This window comes from Pyrgilauda ruficollis, unplaced genomic scaffold, assembly GCF_017590135.1.
Source record: "Pyrgilauda ruficollis isolate IOZ18807 unplaced genomic scaffold, ASM1759013v1 scaffold12, whole genome shotgun sequence".
Lineage (NCBI taxonomy): Eukaryota > Metazoa > Chordata > Aves > Passeriformes > Passeridae > Pyrgilauda > Pyrgilauda ruficollis.
Genome location: NW_024510321.1, coordinates 13728278 through 13755880, shown reverse-complemented (window position 1 = coordinate 13755880; position 27603 = coordinate 13728278). Strand labels below are relative to the sequence as shown.

The 27603-nt window shown below is 37.2% G+C and overlaps 1 protein-coding gene across 2 annotated transcripts in view; it reads right to left on the bottom strand.

Annotated features, from left to right (window-relative positions):
* Positions 1–935: 935 nt before the first annotated feature.
* The window catches only part of MPP7 (membrane palmitoylated protein 7), a 147536-nt gene continuing 120868 nt past the window's right edge, over positions 936–27603 (bottom strand). For both annotated transcript variants that reach the window (XM_041489291.1, XM_041489285.1), the window contains 6 exons: positions 16970–17140; positions 10192–10272; positions 8295–8388; positions 7104–7212; positions 5518–5661; positions 936–4122 (listed from right to left, as the gene is read on the bottom strand). In XM_041489291.1, the coding sequence (XP_041345225.1) occupies positions 3943–4122; positions 5518–5661; positions 7104–7212; positions 8295–8388; positions 10192–10272; positions 16970–17140 (779 nt within the window). In that variant the 3' untranslated portion in view covers positions 936–3942. The remainder of the gene's footprint in view (positions 4123–5517; positions 5662–7103; positions 7213–8294; positions 8389–10191; positions 10273–16969; positions 17141–27603) is intronic.

The following is a 27603-nucleotide window of genomic DNA, read 5'->3' as shown; positions in this document are numbered from 1 at the left end:
GAACAGAACAGAAGTAGATGTGGGAAATGCAGAATAGTGCACTGAAACAAACAGAAGGTTCTTTAAAGTCTTCTTTCTAATCCTAGTATGTGTTAGGCTACTTTTTTTTTTTCCTGGAAAAGGTATAATACAATGCATAAAGTAACTGACTTCAGGCATTACTTTCTTTGAGTCCTACAAATGAGCACAACTTCCCATGGGACTTGTGCGTGGTCTAGAAGTTTATGTGTCTGGTGAAACACTCCGAATCAACAACTTGGATAACACTCCAAGATTTTGCAAGCCCAGACGAGCTGATATTTCAGTTTGATCCACTGATGTAAGCTTTTCCCCTCAGAAACAAAATGGTTTATTATGAGGTGGGCTACAGGAAAGGGTAAACATCAATTCTGAAGAAGAGTTTGGCAATGAAAATGAAATATTAAGAGTTGTTATCCTTGTTCTGGGGTGCTTTGTTTTTCCATTTAAGATAATTGGAGCATTAAAGTTAATAGAGTCCCATGAAATAACTTACTATTTAGGTATTTTACCTTTTAAAGTAATTTTGTTCATCCTGGAGAAGAGAAGGCTCTGAGGAGACCTTACAGCACTTTCCAGTACCAAAGGGGCTACAAGAGAGCTGGAGAGGGACTTTTTACAAGTCAGTGTAGCAATAGAACAAGGGGGAATGGCTGAAGGATGGTGGGTTTAGATTAGGTAGAGAGAGGTAAGACACTGAAACAGGTTGTCCAGAGACATTGTGGATGCCCCATCCCCGGCAGTGTTCAAGGCCAGGTTGGATGGGGCTCAGAGTAACCTGGTCTAGTGAAAGTGTTCCAAAAAATGCCAGGGGTGTTGTAACAGGATGATCTTTGAGGTCCCTTCCCACACAAACCATTCTATGAGTCTATGATATGTTATGGTGCAATTTTCAATAAAGAAAAAAACACCTTCAGTGGTATATCAATAATTTATTGTTTTGCATAAGAAGGTAAGATCAGATTTCAGGTAAGACATCAACCAAGGACCTGATGGTGAATTCAAGTATAGAGTTTGGTACAATATTAAAAAATACTACCCTTTGTTTGACTACAGCAAACAGCTAAAACACAATAAAAACATCTGGACTTGACTGTCAAAACATACATTTCTCTAAAACCCCACACAGCACAACTTGAATATGTGGAATATTGGAAACATGTTTAGTTGTCTTCATTCCCAAATTCTTAGGAGTCAAAGGAACAATCCATCTGCCCTGTTCCCCTTGGTATCCCAGAACAGTTCAGCACAGCTCAGGATCCATCATGATAAGCAGGCTCCTATCCTGTTGAAACTGTTTGACTAAGACATTTTTTCTGCCTAGACCTATTGTCATCTCTGCCTGCCTCGTGGAGGGCTTTGATTTTTAGCTTTTGAAGCTGAATAATGCAATAATGTTGATTTTTAAAGAGCAATTTAGTACTATAATTAAAAACGTTTCTGACTCATCAAAGACTGCACGTTTTATTCTGTTGGTTGGATCTATGTTTATGAGATTCCCTTCCTTGTGCAGGTGTTACCATCCAGGAATGAGCTCCTGGCTCAGAGACAGGGCAGGCAGCCATGGCTGTGGGAGCCTCCTGCCAGGCTGTGCCGTGGATCAGAGCGTCGGTGTCTGGGAGCGCGGCGGAGCCCCGCGCTGCTCAGCGCTGCCCAGGACGGCAGAGCTGCGCGCAGGATCCTCCAGACCACACCGACCCAGGAATGGCAATTACATTAATTCCAAAAAGACAGGAAAAACAGCCTGCAGGACAGCCAGAACTGTCCCTACCAGGGAGTTTGCGGATTATTCTAGCATCTACTTGACAAAGAGAAAAGCAGGTCCCTTATGCAAGCGTGACTGTACCCCAATGTTCCAAGACAGCCCAAGTTAGAAATAATGCTAATAGTGATTTAGTGAGGACTAAAGCCCCTCCTGTTGGACATGGCCACATCCTGAGAGATGCCAAGGGTCCTCTCCATTTCAAGAGATGGTGAAGGCACTTGGCATCTCACAGGCAAAGGCAAACTGACCCACTGAATTCCATATCCCCTGAAAAATAGTTTGATTTTCAGTGATTTAAAAAAAATAGAAAATGTTTTCTCAACTCAGATAATCTCTATGCAATTAATTTAATCAACAAATTCCTATTTATGTTACAAAAAAGTTTAGGTCCACCAGGAAAAAGGTGAGATTTGACAGAAGTTACAGTAGAGCAGTTCAAGCAGAGCATGTATCCATACTGGGACTCAGTACATCTGTAACTCTTGCATAAACTTTTCCAGACTCCCAGGGATTTTGCTGTTGTTTCTTGCATTTCATTTGTTTTATAAGACTCTAAGCCAAACGCAATGGCCCACACATTAAATACACATTTAGAATAAAACAGCAAAACCTCATGGCTTTATCAGCGTATGAACTGAAATAAAATATTTACATGGAATGTTGAGCTCCATTTACAGAGACTGTTTCAAATTACAGACTAGTAATCTCTTTAATAAATGATCACATTGACAAGAAATTTAAAAACTTAACATCCCTTTTCAACCCTTTCATAAATATATAAAGTTTCACTAAATTCTTTTTTCTTTAAACAAGACAGCTATATTCTCTTTACAGATTGACATGAAATAATGGTTTCCTGTTTGAATGCCACAGATGGGATGATCTGAAGTCAGCAAGTTCCTATACACATTCTGTACTTACAAGACATTCACAACACAACACACAGGTGTTACTTGGTCTTTACATTTGTACTCATTTCCTGCATATCAGTAGTAAGTAAAGAAAAATACCAAATTATCTATATTAAAAATACATCCTCTAAGATACATTTGCTTAACACTGACACATCAAATCTTAAAGTGGGGTTTCCAACTATCTTGTTTCCAGTGACAAGAATGTTTTTTACAGTGAACTCTACAGCATTAATTTATTTTTGAGTGGAGACAAAATACATGTTACACTACTAAAAAGTATCAGTACATACTCAACAATAAAAAGAATTAATCTCTTTCAACTGCTTCTCAGATGTCCAAGGTTTCCTCATTGTTTGAAAATTTCTGATGGGAAAATTGTTCTAAAGTGCGCCAAAAATATTTAAAATGAATTTAAAAGGGAAAAGAATTATTCTCTACTTTGTTGCTATTCACATCACTTTGCCACTGATTTTACAGAAGTTCAATCCCAAAGACTTTGAAGTTATATACACAATACCCCACATTTTTTTCCTATTTAAATAATTATTCCCATGACTTTTCTTTGTTTTGCCACAGAGCATGCCTGAAAATATTTTCAATCCATGCATGCTCACAGCTGAGTGTTTCACTATTAAGCCACTGAATACATCTTTCTTTCCATGATTATGTTAATTGCAAAAGAATATTTAAATCAGTCTGTACATGTAAGACAAGGTTCACATCTAGAAAAGTAAAAACACATTGATACATAATTAAAACTATGGTGTCTTCCTCATAAAAATGTTGGTCTCTTTTGCCTGTTTCAGTTCTCCCAAGCACTGAAAGGGCAATAACTTCCAAGTGCTGATGTGCTCTTTTATGGGAACAGTTATGCTTAAAACCACCATTGATGGTGATCTCCAGCATCAATTTGTATCTTCTGCAAACTCTGTGTTAAAAACACTCACCCTGGAAACACACAGATGATGATAAAGAGGTGTTTGGCAGTTTTGCTACACTAGTATTAGCTCACTTTATGGAGCACAGTAAATCTCTGGTTTCATCTGACTGTTCTACCCCAAACCGTGGGCAGCAAAATTGAAGACACAGGAAAACAAGACCAGTTCCAGTGCATGAAGAGTAAACCTGCTGCTCAGAAGAGCTGAAATCCCTCCTCCCAAGAAGTGGCCATCAAGTAAAAGCCTAACCATGCCCAAGGTTTAGATGCTGATACAACAGCAGAGGTTTTGTCTATTTAAAACGTTACTATGAGTGTAGCCAGCTGACAGGAACCCAGAAGGTCTCGGTCTCCAACCTGTCAAAAGTTGTTTTAAGCTCACTGTAAGCTGTAGCGAGGTCATCGTTGACTATCACCTTGTCAAAAAGGTGGCCATACTGGCTCTCCATCACATGGGCAGATTTAATCATTTCGTGAAAATCTTCTTCCTAGTAAGAGCAGTGCAATAAAGATCAGTGCACAGCCAATCCATAGCAACCCTGCATAAACTCTTTCTGTATTAAACATCATCTAATTGCTTACTTCTTATCTCATCAGGAGATGGAAACTGTACCTCTAATTAAAAAAAAAATAGAGATTACCATTACAAGTGATATCAGAGAGTATATTCTGATGAGTTGACTCAGCTCAACAGGCAATTCTTTCGTCTCTCTCCCTTTGTAGTGACACAATTAGTCACTGCATGGTAATTACGGAGACATTTTCTTATAGCAGCACCAGTGGAAAATGTTTCTAGCTGTTTACTTTGATGATACATTTAAAGTTTCATTATGTTAATTCTCAGTTTGCTATTAGCACTTACAGCACGGCCCTTTTAAGAGCTTGGTAGGAGTAATCATTCTATGTCTTGTTCAATCTGGCTTAGTGGATTTCATGTTTGGGGCGGGAACAAATCTTATTAATTTTTTTAAATGACTTTGAGAGATGAAACCTGTCCTAACTAAACAATGGCCTGAAGGTTGTGCTTAAGAATAAACTCCTCTTACTTTTTATATACCACAAATCAACATTTTCTTACAAAAGTAATTTCCAAACTATTCCAAATGCATGTTCTACACAGATACAATCTGTGACTATATCTGTGACTCGCTTTGAAACAAAACCTAAAAAAACTTAAGTAACACCTGAATGAGGAAAAATGATACACACTGTAAATACAGATAAACAATCTAATGATGATCAACTTTGCTGTAGATTCAATTAAAATATGATTTCATTATATTACAAGGAAGCAAGTATGTTAATATTGGGTAATGTTAGTTTTTTTCTGACTATTCACAAAAACCAGCATTTGTTCCTTGCTTAGATATCTCTTCTTCTTTCTTACAATGTTCCATTTTTCTATAACAGTTAAAAAAACCCTCTATTTCCCTTATCCACAAATATGGGCTTTTTATTAAAGTACCATTTACTTTTTCAATTGGTTTTTTATATTTGCATTTTCCTCTAAATTTAGACCCCTTAATACAGTTGATAAAACAAATAAATTCTTATATTTGAATAGAAACATCTAAGCCCAGGTGCAATTTTTTTAAAGGAAATCCACAGCATTATCTCTTATAAAGATATGCTTTCACTGTGGGTGTTCTTTCATGACATAAAGTCAGAGGAGCATGGAAACTGAATACCCATGAGCATATCAAACAAAGAAAACCCCACAGTAAATGTGCAATGTGAGAGAGGTTGAGAAACAGCAAGATGCTCATGTAATCCCTGACAAGTGCTGTCAATAAGAACCAGAGATCACCTTTATTTTCAAGGTAAACTGCTACAAGAAAACTCCTGACAGATTCTCCTGATTTACCATGTCTAATTATACTTACAGTAAAGGGTTTTGCAGTTCCCTTATCATCTTTACTTGAAATAATTTTGGCATTTTTTCTAGTTTCTCTCAAACGGTCAAGTGATGGAGGTTTTATAAATATAACAAATGGTTTAAACTCATACGTCCGCAAGTGTTTCACTGTCTGGGAAGAGGAAAGATTTTAATTAATTAGTTTATTTTGCACAATGGAATTTACTGTAAAAAAATAAACTCCCCACTGACCATAAAAAACCCATAAAGCATTTCTAGGCAGGTATTTTTCATTTACTGCCATCCTGCTCTGCTGACCAGCACTGATTCATCTAGGGAGAATCTTCAGAATGGTAAGAAAACTCTTTCTCCAAAGGTGATCATTGGTCTTGATTTCCACATGGCTGCTGGTAAGCCCCATGAAGTCTGGCAAAGTATGAGTCGTGCACACCGGTGCCACTGGCAGTGAGAGGATGGAGGGGAACAGCAGGTGTTCAGGGGAAGAGGAAGAGTTCAACCCATTTTAGCAAGAATAACCCTTTCTGTACCCATGAACATTAGCAGAAAGAGGTGTCTGTGACACTTGTTCACAAAAGGCCAATGATTTTTCTCTTCAGCACTGTGTGCCCACCACATAACTCCCTGCTGTTCATTTTCCCTGAGTGAGTTCTGTGTGGTGTTAGAGGCAGGTCTATGATTCAGCTGCAGCACAGCGTGGATGGTCAGAAGCTTTCTATCCTCTCCACACTGCCACAGTTCACGGGAAAACCCCATGCTGGAGAGTGGGATCCCAGAATGGTTTACAAGCTTGGGTCCCCAAGAGAATTCAGTGCTTTGCAGGAGCACAGGCTGTGTGGGACAGGCAATGGACTCGTCAGCTCCCCTCCTCCCCTGGCACAGGCTATGGCTTCCCTGGCTACTCCTCTGCCAGGGCAGCCCCTGCCCTGCTCCCAGGGCACAGCCCCACATCCAAAACTGCCCTGGGAGCTGCACACAAGCTGCACACAGAAGCCATACACTGGCCACCCTTGGAGAAGAGATGCTTTGGCTGGATTTAAACAAATAGTCCAGCTCCTAGAAGCACTGTGGTTATTAGGAGCAAAAAAATTCCCAGTGGAGCTGTTCAGCAGGGTTGAAAGACAAGGTCATTGCAAGAAAAAATGGTTTAGAGAGGAATATTCTTAACAATTATCCAGCCAACATCACATTTAGTTCATTCCTTGACTCATGTCCATCCTGCATGGAAACCCTTGGCATGAACAGTCTAGTGAAACATGTGAAAGAGAGTTGCTGGACTTGGTGATAATTCAAAACTATTCTGAAATTAAAGTTTCAGAGACAATCTCTTGCCCAAACTAACAGAAAGATAAATGGAAATAAAGGAGCATTCTGTAATTAAATCTTTAGTATTATGCTGCAGGCTTCCAATTCCTTTATTTACTGACTGTATATTTATCTCTTTCCAGAGAGCCTTGCTTAGATAAAGGTAGCAAGAAAACCCACTGAACAGTCATTCAGTGTGGAATAAAGTACACCTTTTGAGAAATATTTTTTACCAGAATTCCAATATGTAATATGGGGAAGTACAAGAGTTCAAAAGACATGCTTACTTACATGAGGTTGCACATCCAACAGACAAACTTTGTTTTTAGCTAGAACTGATCGAACAGAGTCTAAACTTGTACCATAGTAGTTGTTCTTATACTCGCCATACTCGATAAACCTGTGGCAGAAGGTGAAAACAACTGAAATAATTTCCATTTTCTCCGGAAAAAAAGCTTACCAGTTTGCTTTATAAGATTTAATTCAGAAGCAAAAATATTTTACTTTACATGAGAGTTCTACCGTGTTTTATAAAGGAAATGCTGTCAAGTACTTCAGCATGTCGATTTTAAGAAATCTTCTACTTTACTGCTTTCAAATCAGTAACACCTGCTTGTATTACAGTTAAAGAGAAAAAAGCACTGTAGTCCAACAGCCCACTAATGTTTTCCATCACCTCTTTTTCTGAACTAATGCAATGCAATAAAACAGTGGATAAGCTAAACAATAGAAACTACTGAAATTTCATTGCACACTACAGAATATCCAAATTCTCTGTCTCAGAAGAGGAGGAGTGATGATGGTGCTGGTGGAACCAAGGCGGCTGGTTATTTGCTATAAAAGTACAAGCACTATTTGCCAGGAAAGCAAAGCACAGTTTGAAGTTTCAGTAAAACCCACAGCTTTGTGTCTAATACACTTTTGCCCTCTGAAACTGGGGCAGAATTTCAAGCTACAGAATTTTACAGGCTGCTGGGGAGCATGATGCTACCATTGTCTCTTCATTTTAGTTTACTTTCTGGAGGGTGTACAGGCAGGGGCTTCAGTGTAGATCTCTAAATTCAAAAGCAGAGGAAGTGCCTGGCCTGAAAGAGAGCAGAACTATGCAAACATTGACTCAGGCACGTCTGCAGCACTTCCACACCCCACGTCCCTAGAGCTGCAGTGCTTTACTGCTATGACAGAAGATGCTCTATTAAAAGAATGCTCCCCCATCCCAAGCACCTATAATTTCAGTGTCTCCTTGAGGAGCTGAGGTACTGAAACTACTTGTAAGCTTAGAAACTCTTGTGTTTGCACATACTGATTTTTTTACTTTGTATTTTCCCCGGCTCCTTATATAACAACAAGTAATTTTAACACATCTTCAAATCACTGCAACTTATATCCACTTTGACTTATTATCTAAAATAACAACCAGCCCCATTTTGTAATAAACCATTGTTTTAACTGCAGTTCTAGTTAAAAATCTCTTCAACATACTTGTTATTCTGTACATCTGTCTCAAACAAGTGCTTGGAAATGAAAATGTATTCGACACCATCACTTTCTTGGCTTCTCCTTGGACGGGTAGTGTCTGCAGTTTCATCATATAAAAAAAAAAAAAGGAAAATATGCGCAAAACAATATAATGCAAACCAGTTCAGGAAAAGCTGAAAAGCACAGATTCTTTGTGCAATACTAAGCATAGCACTTCCCTCACTTCTGAAGCACATAAGGCTGCTCTGGATCTGGTAGGCAGCACACAAGCACATGACAAGATTGAGTTTTAAATGCATGCAGGAAAATCAGGGAAAAAAACTATTGGACAAGTATCAGATTATCATTTTTTATTAACTAGTGGAAAAATCCAATAAAATGAGGACAGATGAATAATAAAAAGAACAGCAGTCCATAACAATTACCCCAGCCTTGCCTCTTGTTAAACTTATTAGCATATGAGACCATAAAGGGAAAAAAGCACACCATCCTGATTTATAAAATGTTATGTTCATTAACAACTCTTGTAGCTATGGTATGTGAAGCATGGTAATAAAAAAATAGGGTGTGAACTTTATGTTTTAGTGCTTTTCTTTATCCCGTGATCAAAACAGAATTCCATTTTCTTTCAGTAGCCTTGTATTATTTGCACTTCTTACTTTCCTCCAAGTAGGTATAAGGGTATTGCTTATAATATTTGTGGGGTTGTCACTTATGATTAATGAACCCATTAAAACATCCTATTTAAAACAAGCTGAATACTACAGCATCATGCATTCTTCATCACATAAGGACATACAAAACCTGCTTGCAGCAATACAGACTTAAATGCCATTTGATCTATCACTCCTTTTCTTAGGCTGACACAATGAGGAACATTTCCAAGACAGGAACCCCGCTCTCTCTCCAAGTCCTGACTTACTGAATTTCAGGGAGAGGGATTCCTTTACATGTTTGTTTTAACTTATAACCACAAATTTGGAAGAGAAAAGAGAGAAGGCAGCTTGATGAATACTGTCAACTTTTAGACAAATATTTTTGGGCAAATGATTGCATATACTTCAATGTGTTAAATGTTTTGGGAACATCTAGCTTTTTTGTTATTGTTGCTTGCAATACCCAGTTGAAGCAAATATATACAAAAGAAATTACTTGCCAAACTAAATGCAATCATTTTTCTACTTAGCAAATTCGTTCATACATATACACTTCACAGAATATCTGCACTTGCAAAAAACCTGAGAGAGAATCTCCCAAATTTGGAATGTTGGAGCCATATTTTTGAAAAATCCCTATGGAAGGTACAAGTAGAAAGCAAACCAAGAAATCAAAGTCTAAAACTGTTGAGTTCTCCATATTAAATAAAACCCAGTAAAGAATTGTAGAAGTTGATAAAACACAATGTTACTCAATTTTATAAAAATCACACTACTTGGTCAGATGAGGATAGAGGAAAAAAATATCCCCAAAGCTAATCAAAGGGATTGAATGAATTTATTCACTGGATTAAACTGTTTATCATCAATCTTCATTTTTCAGCCTAAGAGATAAAGGCCAGTTTGCTGAATGCAAGCATTGGTAACAGAGTACATTTCAGTGCTTTACAGCCAAATCCAGGGTGTTCTTCAGCTGAGTTTCATTTACTAAACCTCAGTGACATCAATCATGCTAAACTTGTACTGAAAGTGCACTGCAGTGCCTCTGAGCCAAAAAGCTCTATCAATTTAATCAATGCTATTTAATACAGAACTGCAGCAGCACTTTTAAAAATAAGAAAAGCAATTTGGTTGCCAAGCATGCATTTAGAGACCCAAATTTGGAAGTACCTTAAAGGTAATACAATAATAAAGGCTAATAATGCAAGTATATCATTAGAGAATAGGAGTGCATTTTTACTTACGTGGCACTGTTACCCCGTAGTGCTGGGTATCGCTGATTAGCAATTTCCGTTTAAGTTCGTTCAGCCCAACCCCTACAGGACCTGAAAGAAAAAAATTGTCCTGTTTCCCAAGAGCCCGTTGTCTCTTGTCTCTTCAGGTGCAAGTATGCTCCAAGGTGAGACTACATAGCCTATAGCTGTGACATTACTGCCTTTTAGTCAGTGATTTGGAAACGCCCATGGTTCCAGCCTCTCCTAGCATATACAGAGCTGACAAATTTCAGGGGATGCAGTTGGCAGTTACTCTGTCCAGACTTTATTACTGAGGAAATATCAGTGAAAATAAATTGCTAGCTGTATGCCAACCTGCAGCTTTCCAGAACAAAAACTGGTTTGGCTGTTTATTTTGCCAGAATACCCTCAAGTTGCAGATTAGAGGACCCCAGCTGGCATGTGCAAAGTGCCCCCAAACTCTCTGCCCTCTGTGTGTCAGCATGGCCTCACTCCCTCCTGCTGCTGCGTCCCTTGTCTGCACCAGATGCCCCTGGGGACAGTTGCTTCCACCTTCCCATGCCCTGGGAGCACTGCTCCTTCCAGCCCCTGCTGCAGGCAGGAACACTGCCCAGCTCCTGGCTGCCTGTAGCTGTCACCATCCACCTTTCGACTGCGTGAGGGTGGCATTGCATGGAGAGAGGAAGGAAGGGCAGTACTTGCCAGGTCACAACCCATTTGGGATGTTTGGGTTTCTTTCTTTGTTGTTGATTTTCTTTTAAACTGTGCTTGTCTCCTGCCTGCTGTCTGAACGGGTCCAAAGCAAATGTTTCCTTCTTCATGCGACTGCCAAAGAGAGACCACTCTTGGAAGGAGGATGGCAGGAAGAAACAAAGACTGCATGGAATTTTTTGACCCGTCTCCTCCACCTCCACTTGAGCAGTGCTGTACTAGAAGCAACAGAGCAAGATGTTCCTCTTGGCTTTCGAGTTGTCCCTAATTCTTAGCTCTTTGCCAGTGGTGCCTTAGGTCTCTGTGAGGGCACTCTGTCCTGTGAGGTCTCAAAGGCTCCACAGGCACTCGCTGCCTGTCCCCAGGAGCCCTTCATGCAGGGCTCCAGCCTGCCTGCCCACTGTGGTGACAGGGCCATGCTGCTGTGTGTGAAGGGAGCTCAGCTCTGCATGTTCTTACATTTCTGACAGTGGAGAGCCTTCATTTCTACAGAGCCAGGACAACAGCAGAAGGCAAAGGAGAATGAGTCATTGAAACCATATCCTAAATAATACAAGGATAATACCTGTGGTTTTAGGGAAAATTCTTGAACATTTAGTAAAAGGGACACACGTATATATGGAGTGCTTCTTAACAAACACATTTTAAACATTGTAAAAGTGTTCAAAACCTAATAAACATTTCAATGAAATAGTGTTGTAACCACTACTTACTAGTCAGAGTCCAAAAACAGACTGATGCTTCAGTACCTTCAGGTTCCTATCTGTAAAAATGACCATATACCCTGTCTGGAGTTGAAACACATAATGATGAAAAAGCAAGTGCTTGCTACTTTGCTGCTACCCCCAGACTATGGTTCTGCTGTAAAATCTTAGAGTTTCTACATTTAAAGTTTCTATGTGTTCACATCAGTTAAACACACAACTACATTTCAAGTTCCATCTCTGACCTTTCTGTAAATTAATCTATCAGTATGTATAAATGTTTATTTAGTATGGTGTACAGCAGCCTCTACTGGTGCATGTCTGCAGAGGACAGCAATGTGTTATGTAGATAATGGCATTACTTTTGTTATAATTTAATTTTTTTTTCCTTTTTATAATGGTTTAGCTCTTTAAGGCAAATATGAACTTTTATAGGAAAAGTAATTAAAACTCTAATATATCCGAGCAAAGTAAACCAAACCAAATGGAATTCAGTTTTTAAAAATCACTCTATTACTTTTAAGCAAAAAATCTTTCCCATCAAATCCATACAAATATTATTTCCTTAGTCTACATGCTGTCAAATCAACAGTATGCTTTTAGCTTTATTTATATATAAAGAGTCCAGGCTTCACTTCCTGTGACACATGCTTTGGAAACTTAGCTTAACTCTGTTTCCAGATCACAACTTCACTACTACTGTCTCCCCTTCCAGATTAACATTTTAAAATCATCTTTAAATTGAACTACTGAAAGGTGTAGAGTCTTATTTTCAGTGCTGTCTTCACAGAGTGCTCATAACTGTAGCATATGGACACTGAAGGCTGATTTCAGCTCAGCAAAGCCATCCATTATGTGGATTTTTATACTACCTCTCCCAAGTTAATATACAGTTCCCTTCTATTCTCTTCATTTTCATACAGCACAGAAAGATGCCAGTTTCTAATAGTTACGAATCTGAGCACAGTTTGAACTCAAAAAGATAATAAAGTGTCAGGATATAAAAGGATAATCCTGATTCTTATAGTCAAATATAAGGCATGCAGGATCCATGTCTGTAGTGTAGTTTTGGTTTACTATAAATCAACCCAGGCAGCAATATTTACAGTTATGCTGACAGATTTAGAGATACTTTGCTTACTTTTTTAAAGGAACATTTGTGCTTCTTGCTGTTGCATATTAAGTCATGTTAATGGTCAACTCCTGCACAAGTGGACTGCAGTGCCCACCTCACTTTATTGAGAGACATCTGCAGAATTAAACTACCAATCATAAAAACTTGCACTAAATTTTGTACCACTCAGACACGTCTGAAGAAAACTGAAAAAGGTAAGTTTAGGTCTTGGGAGGGTTAAGCTAACCAGCCAAGTAGACTTCTGGAAAGAAAAGAAAAGAAAAAGGAAAAAGGAAAAAAGAAAAAAGAAAAAGAAAAGAAAAGAAAAGAAAAGAAAAGAAAAGAAAAGAAAAGTGGTCTTTCAGAAAAGATTTTGTGAGTTAGATGACAATGTTCCTGCTGGGATCACAAGAACGCAGTAGGAGACATGCCTTGAGAGAGCCTCTGTGGCTCAGTTCCTAGTACACTATAATGCAATGACTGTACTGCATATAATGCATGTCTGACTTCAGCTCAGTGTGGTAGGAAAGGAGAACCTCATTATTTTGTGTTTCAGTACATTTTAACAAACAGTGGGAGCATACTTTGAGATCTGCTGTTCACTGAAGTAGGATCAGTGAGCTCATACTGGTGTTCTCATAGGCAAGGCTAGGCACTATGTTACATCCTATGCATTTGCTCCTGAACCTTGCTGACCTTACCATGCCTTCAATCAGGAAGTTTTAATGCAGATAGGAATTACAGGTCTCTTTCTTCACTGTCCTCTTAGTTGACTGGAATAGCATGGCCACGGTAGGCCATTTTCCTGCACTACTGCTGTAGATCAATTAAGACTCTGCAAGCCATTACTGAACATGTTAAAGCAAAGTCAGGAGAAGTGGCGAGTTAAAAGCACCTTTTATTTCATCCTCCTTTGCTCTGAAATAGACCTGGTCTCATCATAACTCCTTCATGATAAAACCAGAGGTGATGGATTAAAAAAAAAAAAAGAAAGAAAATCTAAGCAATACAACAAATAGAGAGCTTTTTGAGTCCCAGATTCCTTTTCTTTGCAGAAGCACATCTTTGTGGGAAGTACTGACAGCCTCATTCAGAGACAGAGGCTTTTCTGATCGTGTCAGACACCAGTAACAACTTCTCCTTTATGGCTACATGCCTCTGGTCCTTGCTTCCACCACTGCCCACTTTGGACAGAGGCATCACCATGGGTGACCACAGCTCCTGAAAGGCTCTGCACACCTCCAGTGATCACACTGCATGCACAGAGCAGTGTGTGTTCTTGAGGACAAGTGCTCATGGCTTGTTACTGACAACTTCACTTTATCCTGCCCCTTCAGAAAACTCTGACTTAGCTGAAACTGTGCCAGATAAAGTTATTGCATGCAGCACATTCATTCTAACTCTAAGGAAATAAAATTTATGCTACTCTGGCTCTTAAAATTAACCAGAGCAGAAGACCTTGTGAGCAGGGCTTTTCCCTCATTAACATGAATGAAAATTCTAGTGTCTAAATAGTACAAGTCATATTAAAATATTCTACCTTTGTCTGACAGATCTGTGAGGTATCTAATGCTTAGGATGCAGGCAATATTTGTGGTAGAAGACTTTAAGGATTTCTTGGCAGCTTGGGAACAGTAAGTTACTAGAAGGAGACTGATGACATAATATTGGATAATTTTGTTTTTAGCAGACTCATCACAATCCTAACAATTAAAAGCACACAGAAATGTTTGTATCATTACTGCTTCAGATGATGTTATATTAGCCCCAAGGATTTGCAGGGCTTTATTCATGAACTTAAATTTGCAGGCAAGGTAAAATCTTGACAAACTGATACACTGAGCTGAACCTGAGAGTAGTGTGTATCACACAACAGGGCACTGAAATTACTGGGTGTCCAATTCATGTTCTTTAAATTAGCCTAGACCAATTCAAAATGAAGTGAAATTTGTTTTAAAGTTGTCAAATTCCCTCCCACTAAAAAAAGGCAAAACCAAACCTAAATGTTCCCTTTTAAACATAAATAATATATTTAGACCTAGCTCAAAAGACATCTAGTGCCTCCACCAATTACAGCTATAAATTAATTATATGTCCCTTTCCTAGTACTACTATACAAATTATACTTGATGTATTATATGGAATGCTGCTACTGGCACACAAAAAGCTTTTAAAATGTGTTTGCTTCTACTATACCTGCATTGCTTAGCTCTGCTAGTTTTTTCCATATTTTGCCCAAGACATTTTTATGGCATTGGCCAGACTTAAGCTGCTCTTAATATCCAGAGAAAAAACATTAGAATTACTGAAGTCCGCAATAAATTTCTGAATTGCTTTTGTTACTGAAAAAGCACTCTTTCTTAATTTGATTTATTACAACAAAAATCAAATGGAATCTCTAGGCATTCCTTAGATCAGACATATGCAATTTGTTATAAAAAGTCTACTTATCACACTTTTGCACTACACTCTATTGATGTAACTGTAAAATCAACTCAACCATGTTATTACTTGTTGTATATTACCCAAAATCTCACAGTGATCACACTAGTAGGTGGCTGATTTTTAGTGCTGGAGAGTGACAAAACTGTTTATTAAAAACTCAATTTAATGTTCCCTTGGATATGAGTGATATAAAAACACAGCTACTCAACAGTTCCTAACAGTCCCTGATAGAGGGTCATATTTCTCTGCTCTGCTGCTTTCAGAACGGAGGAAATTTTACTAACGAAGAATCAGCCTGTGTGTAACTGCCAAGGAAGCAATAATCAATGAGACATTACTCACTCGTAGTGAAGGTTACTCATTACTCATTGGTACTCCAATTGTTACCTTTGAAAAGCTTAAGATTATGCACTTTCTCTCTTTTTGGGAGACTGAAGCAAGGCATTTTGATTACATAATAAATGCTGTGAGGAAGCCATGGCAGTGACAGATTATAGAAGAACAGAAAGCTGACTGAGCTATATGTTGAGTCCTCTGCAGCTATGCTTACATTCATCCTTGGCCTATAGAGGTGCACATTGCATCCACCTTTCTTACTACTTGTCCATTTACTTTTTCTAATGCAGTAGGTGGTTTTGCTCCTTTCCACTTTTATTGTCTGTCTTCATTGATCTCAGGTGTTTATCCCGTTCTTTTGGTTTGTTTTTGGGGTTTTTTTCCACATAGATATATTGATTGATCACTAAGAGTGGAATATCAACGTAATTCTTTTGAGTTTTAGTACAGCTTGACTGCCACATTCAGACTTGTAACCATGGTAGCTGTATTTTAATGTCATCTCCCCTTGCTATAGGAAAGCCCTAAACACAATCTCCTAAAGCATGCTTATATGCAAGCTGAGACATCCTGTCTAGAAAGGTGGACTACTAGACAGGTGAAAAAATGGAGCATGTTCAAAGGGAAGAGGTTATTGGTTTGTGCTCTATGACTCATTAAAAGGGGAGCTCCTTGGGACCTATTCTGTTTCACATGCATACCAATGACACAGACTATGCCCTTACAAAGCTTATCCATGGCAAGATGGGTGATACAAGTGACTTGCTCAGGGGTAGGACTTCCTCCAGAGAGCTCCAGGCATAGGCTGGCAGAACTTAGTGAAATTTGATGAGGACAAAGTTCTGCATTACAGGCTGGGGGCTGACTGGCTGGATGACAAGGGTCTTGGGATTCAGGTTGGCAGAGCTAAGCACGAGTCCCCAGTGCTCGCTGGCAGCAATGGAGGGTAACAGGAGATTGAGCTGGACCAGCAAGAGCCTGGCCCATAGATAGAGGGGAATGATTCTTCCCCTTCACTCAGCACTTGTCAGTCTCCTGTGAAGAATACTCTATCCACAACAAGCCCTGCACTAAAATACTGTTGATAAACTGGATCAAAGACGTCAGAGGGCCTTGAAGATGGTCAGGAGCTGAACCACATGACCTGTAAGAGAGACTGAGGGAACTGGGCTTGCCTGGCTTGGGGAAGAGATGTCTTGGGGGGACCCACCAGCACCCTTCTGACACTCATTGAAAAGATGGAAACCACCTCTTTACTGAGGTGTGAGGTAAGACAGGGAAGACATGATGGGAAGACAGGTTCCCAAAGCTGCTGCCATCAGCAACCCGCTTAGAACCTGGTGTTGATCTCACTCAGTGGGAAGCTGAACCAGGTGAACTCCCGAGATCCCTTACAATCTAAATGACTTTCTGGTAAGCATTGTGCTAATCAGCAGGTCTCTGTTTTACCAGGTCAAAAATAAAGAAAACAACTTACCAACCAAAACAACAAGCCTGTATTTGTCATTAGGTTGTCGTCTATATTTTGCAACTTCTTCATAGGTTGGGATATCTGCTGTATCATACTGATCACTCTTCTTGCACTCATACATGGACTTGTTTGTTTTTTTATCTTTTCTGCTAAGACGAAAGCTTCTTCTAAAACCAGCTGCAGTAAGAACAGGGTTTTTTCAAAGTAAGAAAATAAGTCTTCTTAAAACATTTGAAAACAGTCTCTTCCAAACATTCAAGGATTGGAGCATGGAATAAAAAGTGTATTATGTTTAATAGGCCAGGTCATTACAATGACATTTCCCGTGTTTTTAAACTATATCAGGTACCCATTTAAACTGCAAAATTAAGATTACCGATAAAACCAGAACCTTTGCAACAACAAACTGCAAAATATAATTGCTATTAAAAATTGTTAATAAATTGTTAATATATTTAGATTATGTAGACAATTTGAGTATCCTATAAATTGATGTATATATATACACAATGCAATTCATGCAAGCTGGAGTCTCATACCACATCTAATGCATGTCTATTAAATCACCATGGCACACAGACATCAAATACAACACAGGATAGAAATACATCTGGTGGTTGAAAGGGTTAATGAGAATTAACTCCTTGAACAATTCTCTTGTGCTTAGCTCCATGATGATAGCATATTAAAAACGTGCATTAAACCTTTCCTGAGTATGTTTTATAGTCAATCCAAGCACTCATAGGTAAATTACAAACTACTAGAAACATCTTAGACAACACAGTACCCATATTATGAAATTAAAAGTTAATATTGCTATTAAATCTATATTTATACTTGCATCAACTGTGTGATATCTATTGTGCCTTATAGAGAAGACTTGAAATTTCACATAGCTTTTAAGCACTCTCAAAGGAGAAAATCTTAGGCATTTTCAAGCAGAACAGCACAAAAACCCATTTTACACTACATGTTAAAAACTAATTTAGTCCTCTGTTAATGATTACCTCAGAGTTTTTCAGATAAATCCTTTATATTGCATTACATTAAATTTTACTGGTATCTCTACAACACCACTTTTGTTCTATAAGGAAGTACAGGAAAGACTGCGAAGACTGCAAAGCTGATTTCACTGTCTGGTGGTAGTAGAGTAAAACACAAGCTATACTTTAAATACTGGAAAAGTTGTTGGTGTTTTTTCCCCAGAACACTTCATGGGACAGTAAACGTGTAAACTTTTAGTGACCCCAGATTTTCAGCAAAATGTTTTCATATTCTTATAACAGCACTTATGTTTAGGTGTTTGAGAAGTAGTCATAATTTCTTTTTCAAAGGTAATATTTTACAAGTTCAAGATTCAGTTCTGCAAATATTTAGCACGAGATCTGAAGAGAAATGTTACAAGGCTTAGTTATAGGCATAGCATTTTGCACACATACAGTTTAAGTGAGCATAAATTGTCATAGAACCTGGACCATAGAGGATGTTAACCAAGTTAGTTAATTGATGTGAACCCCTATGCCTATGGGAATCTACAGCACAAGCATACACACAATAGGTGAAGAAAAATTTGCTTGACAATACCACGATGTCAACCCATTTATATTCAAAATATGAGTAAGTAAACTGAAAATCTATGACAAAGGAGAAGAACTAGCACCCACAGAAAGGGCAGATGATATTTTTAAGTACAATATAGTCCAGACTAAGTAGGAGGTGAGCTGACATAGAAAAATATCAAAATATGAGATATGAAAACATAATGAAATAGACTGGGTTAGATTATTTTATTATTGAAATAACACTGACATTGAAGTGACTGCAGTCAGAAACAGAAATGCTCTATTGGAAAGCTTACACCCCCACAAGAGGGCCTGGGAGATCTTGCCTGCCCTATGGTGAAGTCCATCATGACACAAGGATGTTCTCTTGATCACAACTATGGCTAAGTGTACAGACAGCTATATAAAGAAAGATTAAAAGTAGCTTTAGCAATACAGACTACAGACACATGAAGTGAGTTACAAGTTTCCTGAGGCCTCATCTAAAATGCTCCTGATTAAAAAAAAACCCAAACACCAACAAAAAAAGTTGCCCAAAACCATGAAAATTATTTTGTTTGTTGCATTTTGTTCCTTTATAATAATTTTATGGAAAAACAAAAAGTAGACAAAAAATAAAGAATAATTCTTCACCATTGACTACTTAATGGTTTACAAAATTAAGAGCTTTGTTACAAAACCAAGAATCCAGGTATCTGGAAAAGGCAAAAAAGTAAGAATAATGATCAAATTAAGCTCTGACAGTGGTCTCCATTCCAGTTTGGTGTTGACCTTACAATCAACAACAGCTCCATGCTCCTGATCAGTCTCAAAATGCCATTAGAACAGCTTCTCAGCCTCCACTTAAATGGTGAACTGTGCAATCTTCAGGAAAAGTATTTTTTCTGCAAAATCTTCCTATCAATTCAATCCCCACTTTTAGGTTTTGGCAAAAACATTTGTAACTTGTTCCTCTTTTCTCCAACCAATTTATTCAGATCTCATTAGCAAACTATCAGGTGGTAGATTATTCAAGAATTTTCATTTCTTTCACTCCTTGAAAAAAGGAGAAAATCTTTCAGCTCTGTCTTCAGGCTGATTTGTCCCTTGTCACTTTTACAGGCTCCACACAAAACATAACAAAGACTCAAGTGATATGATTCCACTGCTAACACGTGTTTCCTTGAATAAAATATTTGATATTTCTGCCACTGAAACTCATTGGTAAAATGAAAATAGTAATATTGTCCTGTGTATTAAGAAAGCTCAACAAGAAGTTCAACCAGAACTTAGACACTACATAAAATAAAATATACTAATTAAAAAGAACAAATGTGAAAAAAACATAGAAACCAGAGTAAGGCTGGTCTCTCTGCAGTATGCTAGTGAAGATCCTCTGTAAAACTACTGACTATTAAGAGTTTGTGGTATGCTGTTTGCTTCGCCACTTTATGACTATTTTCAATTTAAAAGTTTTTTAAACTGTTCCTCAAAATCCATCTGAATAGCCCATACAGAATCTCAAGAAAGTTTGCTTTAAATAGCATTCAAACCCAAGGAAAACATACAGTTCCAAGGGGAAGGATGTTTCAAGTATAGTCAACACTTCTATGGTACTGCTCTGCATTCCTGAAAGCATCTTCATCGCTCGTCATCTGCCATTATATAGCCTCTCATATATGGCTTAACTTTACTGTGACCTACAAGCTGTTTTATAGAAATGCTAATAAATATTTTCTATTGAATGTCTGCATTTGTAATTGCATTTTATGTTGGGAACTATGACTGCACAAAAATATTAAGCTGAACTGAAACAATATTGTACTTTCAAGGAACAAAAACATTTATGAAAAGGCAAAAGATATTCTACTGTTTGCATGTTTTATAGTTTTGAAAACATAATTAATATATTTAAATTAACAATAGAGCATCATTGAAAATACAGTGATGATTACTACAGAGAACCAAATCCAATACTAATATGCAACAGAAAAAGTTTCTATAAAATGATTCATGTTAAAAGTAAATTTCTATAAAGAACAAAAGGAAAATGTATTGCTTGCCTAGAATATTTGATAATATAAACCTTGATGAATATGAAAGGAGCTGCAGGCTAAACTGTCTGTGGAATATGGGTATCAGCAGAGATTAACCTTAGCTGCCAAGTATGCAGACTATAAAATAAAAGGGGAAAATTCTATCACTAAAGCGACATAATCTCCTGAGCACTGAGAAGCTTGCACCAGCTCACTGGTTACAGCTACACGTCTAGGAGCTTACTGAACATGCAAACCCATAAACTACTGCTGGAATGTAACAGATTTGGTGAAATAAGAGCAGGCTCTGGGAAGAAAATATTAAGAACAAATGTTCTCAAACTACTGATGTCTTCAAAACTTATGCTTCTCAATATGAAATAAAAATCATTATTAATAAACTTAATTAAGGCCCAAAAATCAAAGAGAAATCACTTAGATCTATAAGAATGAAAAAAAAAAACCACGTTAGCATAAAAGTTTGATTATTCTTTTAACCATTAGCAGTATACATTTTGTCATTTCAGAACAACATCCTTACACTTACACAGAGAAATCCACTGGGGCCTCACACAGAATCCAAACTGAAAACACACAATGTGTGAACCTGCCTACCTTGCAATATTTTAAAAGGATGATGATGATGATAGCTGTGCTTATTTACATTTAATGACATAATTCTGAAGAAGTAGATTGCAACTACGTTGTGCAAATTTTAGTCCAAATATACTAATAAAACCAGAAAGTTAATTTCTCAAACTTAGACAGACTACACTAACAGGAAATAATAAAATATAAATTCGTGCATGCTTCATAAATTCACAAGTAAGACTCCAGAATGCTATAAAGCACTTACATGGGCTTTTGTTATTTTCATTCATTAAAGTATGTGTTTAAATTACATATGTTCTTTGCTGAATTTAATTTCATATTAAACAACTTCTATTTAATTGTAAATGCATTTAAGAGCACCCTTTGTATTCATATTACTGATAAACGTAAGTTTGGTACCATGGTCATTATCTAGGTTTGTATGAACATAATATTTTTACTAGATATTTCTGGATATTATTTTCCCTCCAAAATATTGGTATTCTTTTTACATTGGCTTGTATGCTGAGGATTTCTATTGTTACACAGGAACTGCACAAACACAGAGCAGACTTCTTACTATGTTTGCTTCTGGACTGATTCCCAGCTTGCACATTTAGACTGGGTTAATAAAAATTTAGATTATGTCTGGATTTTAAAGATGAAATTGAGAATAGTAAACAGATGATATTCATCTATATTTATTGTATGTTCATAAAGGTTCAAGCACTGTAACCAGAATTGAAGCTTGGCAAAGGCAAACTCCTAACGTTTTCCTCAGCAATTCCTCAGGAAATTACAGCAGAAACATATGATACCATACCGTGGCTTAAATATTAGAATTTGGTGAAAAATCATTAAATTTATCTGAGTCACTTTAGAGGAGACTCTAAAGGTTCAAATTAATAGCAATATAGCCTTGGATATAAAAGATGTGACCCAAAATGGTTCAGACATTCTTGCCTTCTGAACACCCTCCTGTGCTCCTCATGACTACCTTGCACGTGTGTGAAGTATATCCTTTCAGAGAGGTTTGGGTGTTCACAGAGTAATCTGGTTCACAGATTGCAGTCCCAGAGCCATATATATGGTTTGTGAAACAAGGAGACACTGGAGTGCATGAGACAGTTTGAATTATAAATCACTGTGTCCTGTTACTGCACGCAAAAGAATGGTAACATCAGCTATCAAAAGCCTACCTGCTTGTTCTTAAGATAGGAAAATTGTAAACAAATGATTCTTAGTGAAGAGTTCCAAGGAACCTCGAATTTCTAAACCAGAAAGCTACTTGTTTTATTCACAATCAGTGAATATACTTGTGTGCTTACCCCAAAACTGGTCCTAACATTAGTTTTTCTTCCTTCTGACTCTCCTCTCTGACATCTCATTCCAAAACCACACACCCAGCATGAGATGGCTGAAGGCACCTCCTCTGGACTGCTGACAACATTCCACAACATGGAAGCTCTCAAGAAAGAAACCATTGCCTGAACTGTACTTAGCAATTCTGAATAATTTTTGTAAAGTTTTGCCTAAGTAAACTATAATGCATCTTGATAATTTTTTCTTTGCTTCTGGGATAACAGTAGCTTCTTCCTCAAGATGCCTCCTTCCTAAGATGGCCATGTCTTTTTGGTAACTATGGATGAAAATGTTTCAGTGAAAAAGGCTACAGTACCTAGAAAAGGTGGATTTTGTTTTGCTACCTTCATTCTCAAATAAAGCAGCAGCCCACTAAGATCTGATTGCAAAACCATGATAGTCTCACCCTAAGAATTCATGCAGTATGTATTTACATACAGAAAGAAAAGACTGGGGGGTGGGGGGCGGTTCATGTTTCAAAGAAATTATTTGATAAGGAAAATTAATTTCATCTGGAATCACATCCAAATTATCATGTTCCAAGCATACCAAATATTTCAATACAATTACAACAATTCAACATGAACTTAGTTGATTACTTAACAAAACTCAGAAGTGTATTTTCAGCATGATCATCTGATCACAAGTCACATCAGTCACAAGTTCCACAAGCACAGGATGGAATTATACCACACTTGGGTTTCGTAAACAGGTCAGAGTTCTTTCAATGATATACTTTGTGTGTGCCCGATGTAGTTTATATATCACATTTAAAATCATTAAAGTGCAATGTGAAAACAACTCCAATTTACAGTATTGGTCTAGAATGTTTCAGTGAGCCCACTGGCTTGGAAATATGAAAGTACTTTGACAAGTTTCTCCCCACTCCTCTTATAGTAGGAGGATGAAAGTCTTGGGAAAAGGGCTTGCTGCCACAAAATCTGCTCCAGCCAGCCTTCAGCTGGCAGGAATTCTGGGCAGTTTCAACTAAAATATTTTTACATAGGTTTCAAAATGGCACAAATTAAAAAGTTGAAACATATCATGGAACATTCACCTTTTTTAAATGTTACTTTTGTTTGAAATTTGGAATCTTGAAAATGAAGCCAAAGGACTCCTGCCCCTCCTCTTCCCCATTCCCCGCAATGATACATTGAGCTCAGACCAGCTTTAAAGCTAAATTTAAGCTACTGAGTTATTATGACTGATATTTTGTAATGTGGAAAAAGAATTGGTGCCTGCAAATTTTCTCTGTATTCTTACAGAATCCTCCCAAAATGGTTAGAGAGACGTGTACAAAGAAAAAATGTGTACACAAAACTTGAATAAAACCTTGAGAGGATCTTTAAATAATTTTTCGTGATATAATAACCGTTTTGTTTTATTAAACACATAGCTTGCTTCATGTACTTTAAAAATTTTGATTTTAAGATCAAACCAGTATTTTATTAGCCTATGTTTAACCAGGTAAAGGCATACACTATATAAACCCTTTATGTCAAATCCAATGAGCCATGTTTAAAACCTTAATATTCATGCATTTGTCATGCAGAGTAAGGACATTTGTACACAGATTACCCCCAAAAGCAAAGTAGACACAGTAGCTCCAGGGAAAAGAAGCTGAAAGAAAGGAACAAAATTGTCTTTTGTAACCAATTGCTCACCTAGATAGGATCCACTGTTGTGACCAGCACATTCAGCATCTTCTGGACGAATGGTAAAAGCATACAGAATAAGAGCCAAGAAATAAAGCAGAAAAGTTAGAAGCCCAGCAAAAAGTACAGAAGAAATTATTTTTAAAATGACAACTGTACAAAGCACAGCATTAAAAAGCCTTCAATAAGCCATTTTCTTAAAAACATAAAACAATCTTTATTGTTTTATATTTTAGCTGGAGATATTCTTTGTTTTGCAGCATGCACACTGATCTTTTCACCTCTTCAAGCAAGAGTTGTGATGACAACAAACATTCTAAAAAAAATTCTAACATTGTATTATTCACATTTTATCAGTTAATAGAAAATATGCCACTTGAAAGAAAGTAAAATGATTTGATGTAAATCAAGCTTTTTTGTAAACTATACATTATCAAACTTTAGCTTTATGCTTTGGCTCACTGGATTAGACAGAAAGGTTTTTGATCAAAAACACATCCTCTTATTTAATATAAAATAGCTATAATGTATATTTTTACATGCCAGAGGCCCTTTGATCAAAAATATGAGCTACAGTTTCTAATGCTTTTATAAACAAAAGCAAAAAAAAAAAAAAAAAACAAAAAAAACCAAACCAAACAAAAAAACCACAAGAGATCAGCTGCTATTACTTTAACATATGCTGCAAACATAACAATAACCGGCTACACTCAGAGGGAAACGCAGAGGGAAAACAGTAATGATGATACCACATAGATGAACCTTCTACCATCTCAGGGAAATTGTCAGTATTAGTTAGAAGCTCAGGACCTCTCATGGCCATGTAATTAACTCAGAACCATCTCTCTCCATCCCAGCCCACCCAAGTGCTGCCAGTATTATTCTATCATACTGCTTTTCTATACATATCTTGCAGAAGTTCAAGAGAGAGAAAGCAGTTTAAAACAACAGTTCAAATTACTAATCATTAAATGAAGCAACTAGGAATATTCTGGTATTTTGATCTACTTTAAAACATTATTCAATGTATTTGGTGGCAATATAAAAGCATCATATATACAATATCTCCTAGAAACACTGGACCATATTCAATTTAATTCTAAACACATGTTCTCTAAATAAAATTATTGGGCTATTCAGGGAAACTTTTATACATGTACCTTCAATTTCCTCTGAGAAGCACAAAGGAGAAATAGGAAAGGAAATCATTAAATGGAGTGAAAACATAACTTAAGAAAGAAAAGTTAAATTGAAGAAGAAAAATGCACCTACCACACTCAACCGCTTCCTCATCTTAGAACAGCCAAAAAGACAAAGTATTATTGTTTAATACTTCATAAATAGGAAAAAATTCAGGTATGTAAGCTACTCTCAAATTCTCTTGACAGCACCTATTATATCAAGGCATATACCAACATACCAGTAGTGAGTTTAACTACACTCAGAAAAGCATGTAAAAAGACATTGAAATACTATGTGCACTTTAAATTCCCATATGTGATTCTTCTACTACTCATTTGGTAGAAATGACCTTACCCTGCTGTCATGGAAGATCTCTTTGGTATTAAATGCAAAGTTTGTTAGTTCCAATCAATGAGTCTTAACCTAGAATTTCTAAGAATCACTACCATAAACATGATCTCAGTATTTTTCTGCACTTACAATAAAAGCTGCCCTTTGAGATGGACTTTGAAAGGTTTTTTGGTTGTGGCTATTTTTCCTTTTTTTTTTTTTTGAAAGCTTACAAATGCAGCTGAAAACATACTGAAAGTATTCACATACTCTTGTAATCTTTTCTCTGACATTATCCTAATGTAATAGATATACATAAGACTTTCTCCTTACCTATAGTAAATAAATAAATTTCTGCTGCCTTGACAGTAGAAAACATACATTTTTGTATTCATCTTTGGGGTTATACAGAAAAGCAAGATAAATATAATGAATGCTTGTTCACAAAGATATTATATACTAAGGTTAAGATTTATAGAGAGATTTAACAATCTACCTCTCATTCAAATTTCCTTTAGAATGTGGATAAATAGGGCTAAAATATAATAATTTCAAAGACTTTCCATGAAGCATGTATTTTCTCAGAATGTGAAAAATTATTCAAGAGCTATTTTACAATATTTTATGCATAACTAATGTACAAAACAAAGGCTAGGTCAAAATTCTCCTGCATATATCATCACATGAAGAGCTCTTTTCATTTCATGTCACGAAACAGATTTAAGAATCTCTTCTGCCGCAGGAAAAATACTGTTTTGCACAATCATTTCTTGGTACCATTTTTCTTGAGGACTTACATTTTAAAATATTAATTTGGAAAACTTTTCTGAATCTTATTTAAAGTTTATTTCTATGGTCAAGGCGACCATATGGCTTAAGTTGGCTGGTAAGTCGTCTAAGGTGACCACTTCTTGGTTGACCACATCTGGTGCCTTGAAAGAGTGTAGACAGTTTTGTGAGTTGAATGTGAAAGCACTGGATCAATTTTTCTCTCTTGAGCTTAAAAGCTCCCAGTTCTTGACAAATGGCCTAAAGCTGGATCCAGGATGGCAGGCTGGCTTCCAGGTACTAACTCTTTTCTCCTTCTCTGTGATGTACAACAAGTTTTTCTATATTTCCATTTCTATGACTTTCAATATTCAATAGACTGCAGTGTATCTCCTGAAAACAAGTCACTAATGCTCAATGCCAATTCACATAAATAGATTTTAAAAGTTTCTTGAATTCAACAAAGTTATTTGACTTAACTAATGAGTGTGCATTTTAAAATGCTGTCTGGTATTTTAACTGGTAACAGGTAAGCCCTCATTTATGAACATGAAAACCCAGATCAGGAGCAAAGGAGGTCGGTATGTGCACGTGGACAGAGTGGAGTTAAGAATCAGGGCCGAGAACACTGAAAGGAATCCAGGCTTCTGGGCTACCCCTGCCAGGAAAGGGAACATGCTTATCCATAAATGAAAGACATTAGGATTCCCAAGTGAGTCAGATGAATCCAGAAAGCACAAGCTGAGGTTTAATGTTGAGATAGAGGTATTCTGAGCTTCCTGTGTTTTGTTAAAAATCTTCCTTCTTAATACTGCTCTTAACTTTCTTGGGCTACTCTTAAGGTTGAAATAACAGTCTGTAATGAAAAGATCTTGGAAATCACTGGGTTTTCATAGCTTCATGCAGCTATAAACAGTCATCAACATGTAGCTCCCAGTTTGAACTTTACAACGACCTTTACCAGAGCTATTGCCTGTCCCTAGTAAAGTCAGAGGTTACTTGCCAGGAAACTTTGTATTGTGATTCACTACTAAATACAGCTCTGTGCATCTGAAGCAGCTGTATGCATGAACCAAGTACGTGCCCAAGGTTCCAAAGTTTTGAGACATGAAGAACTGGGGTCAGTACAGTTTCACTAAATGGAAGTGAGCTGAGAAAGGAAAGGTCTTCAGCTG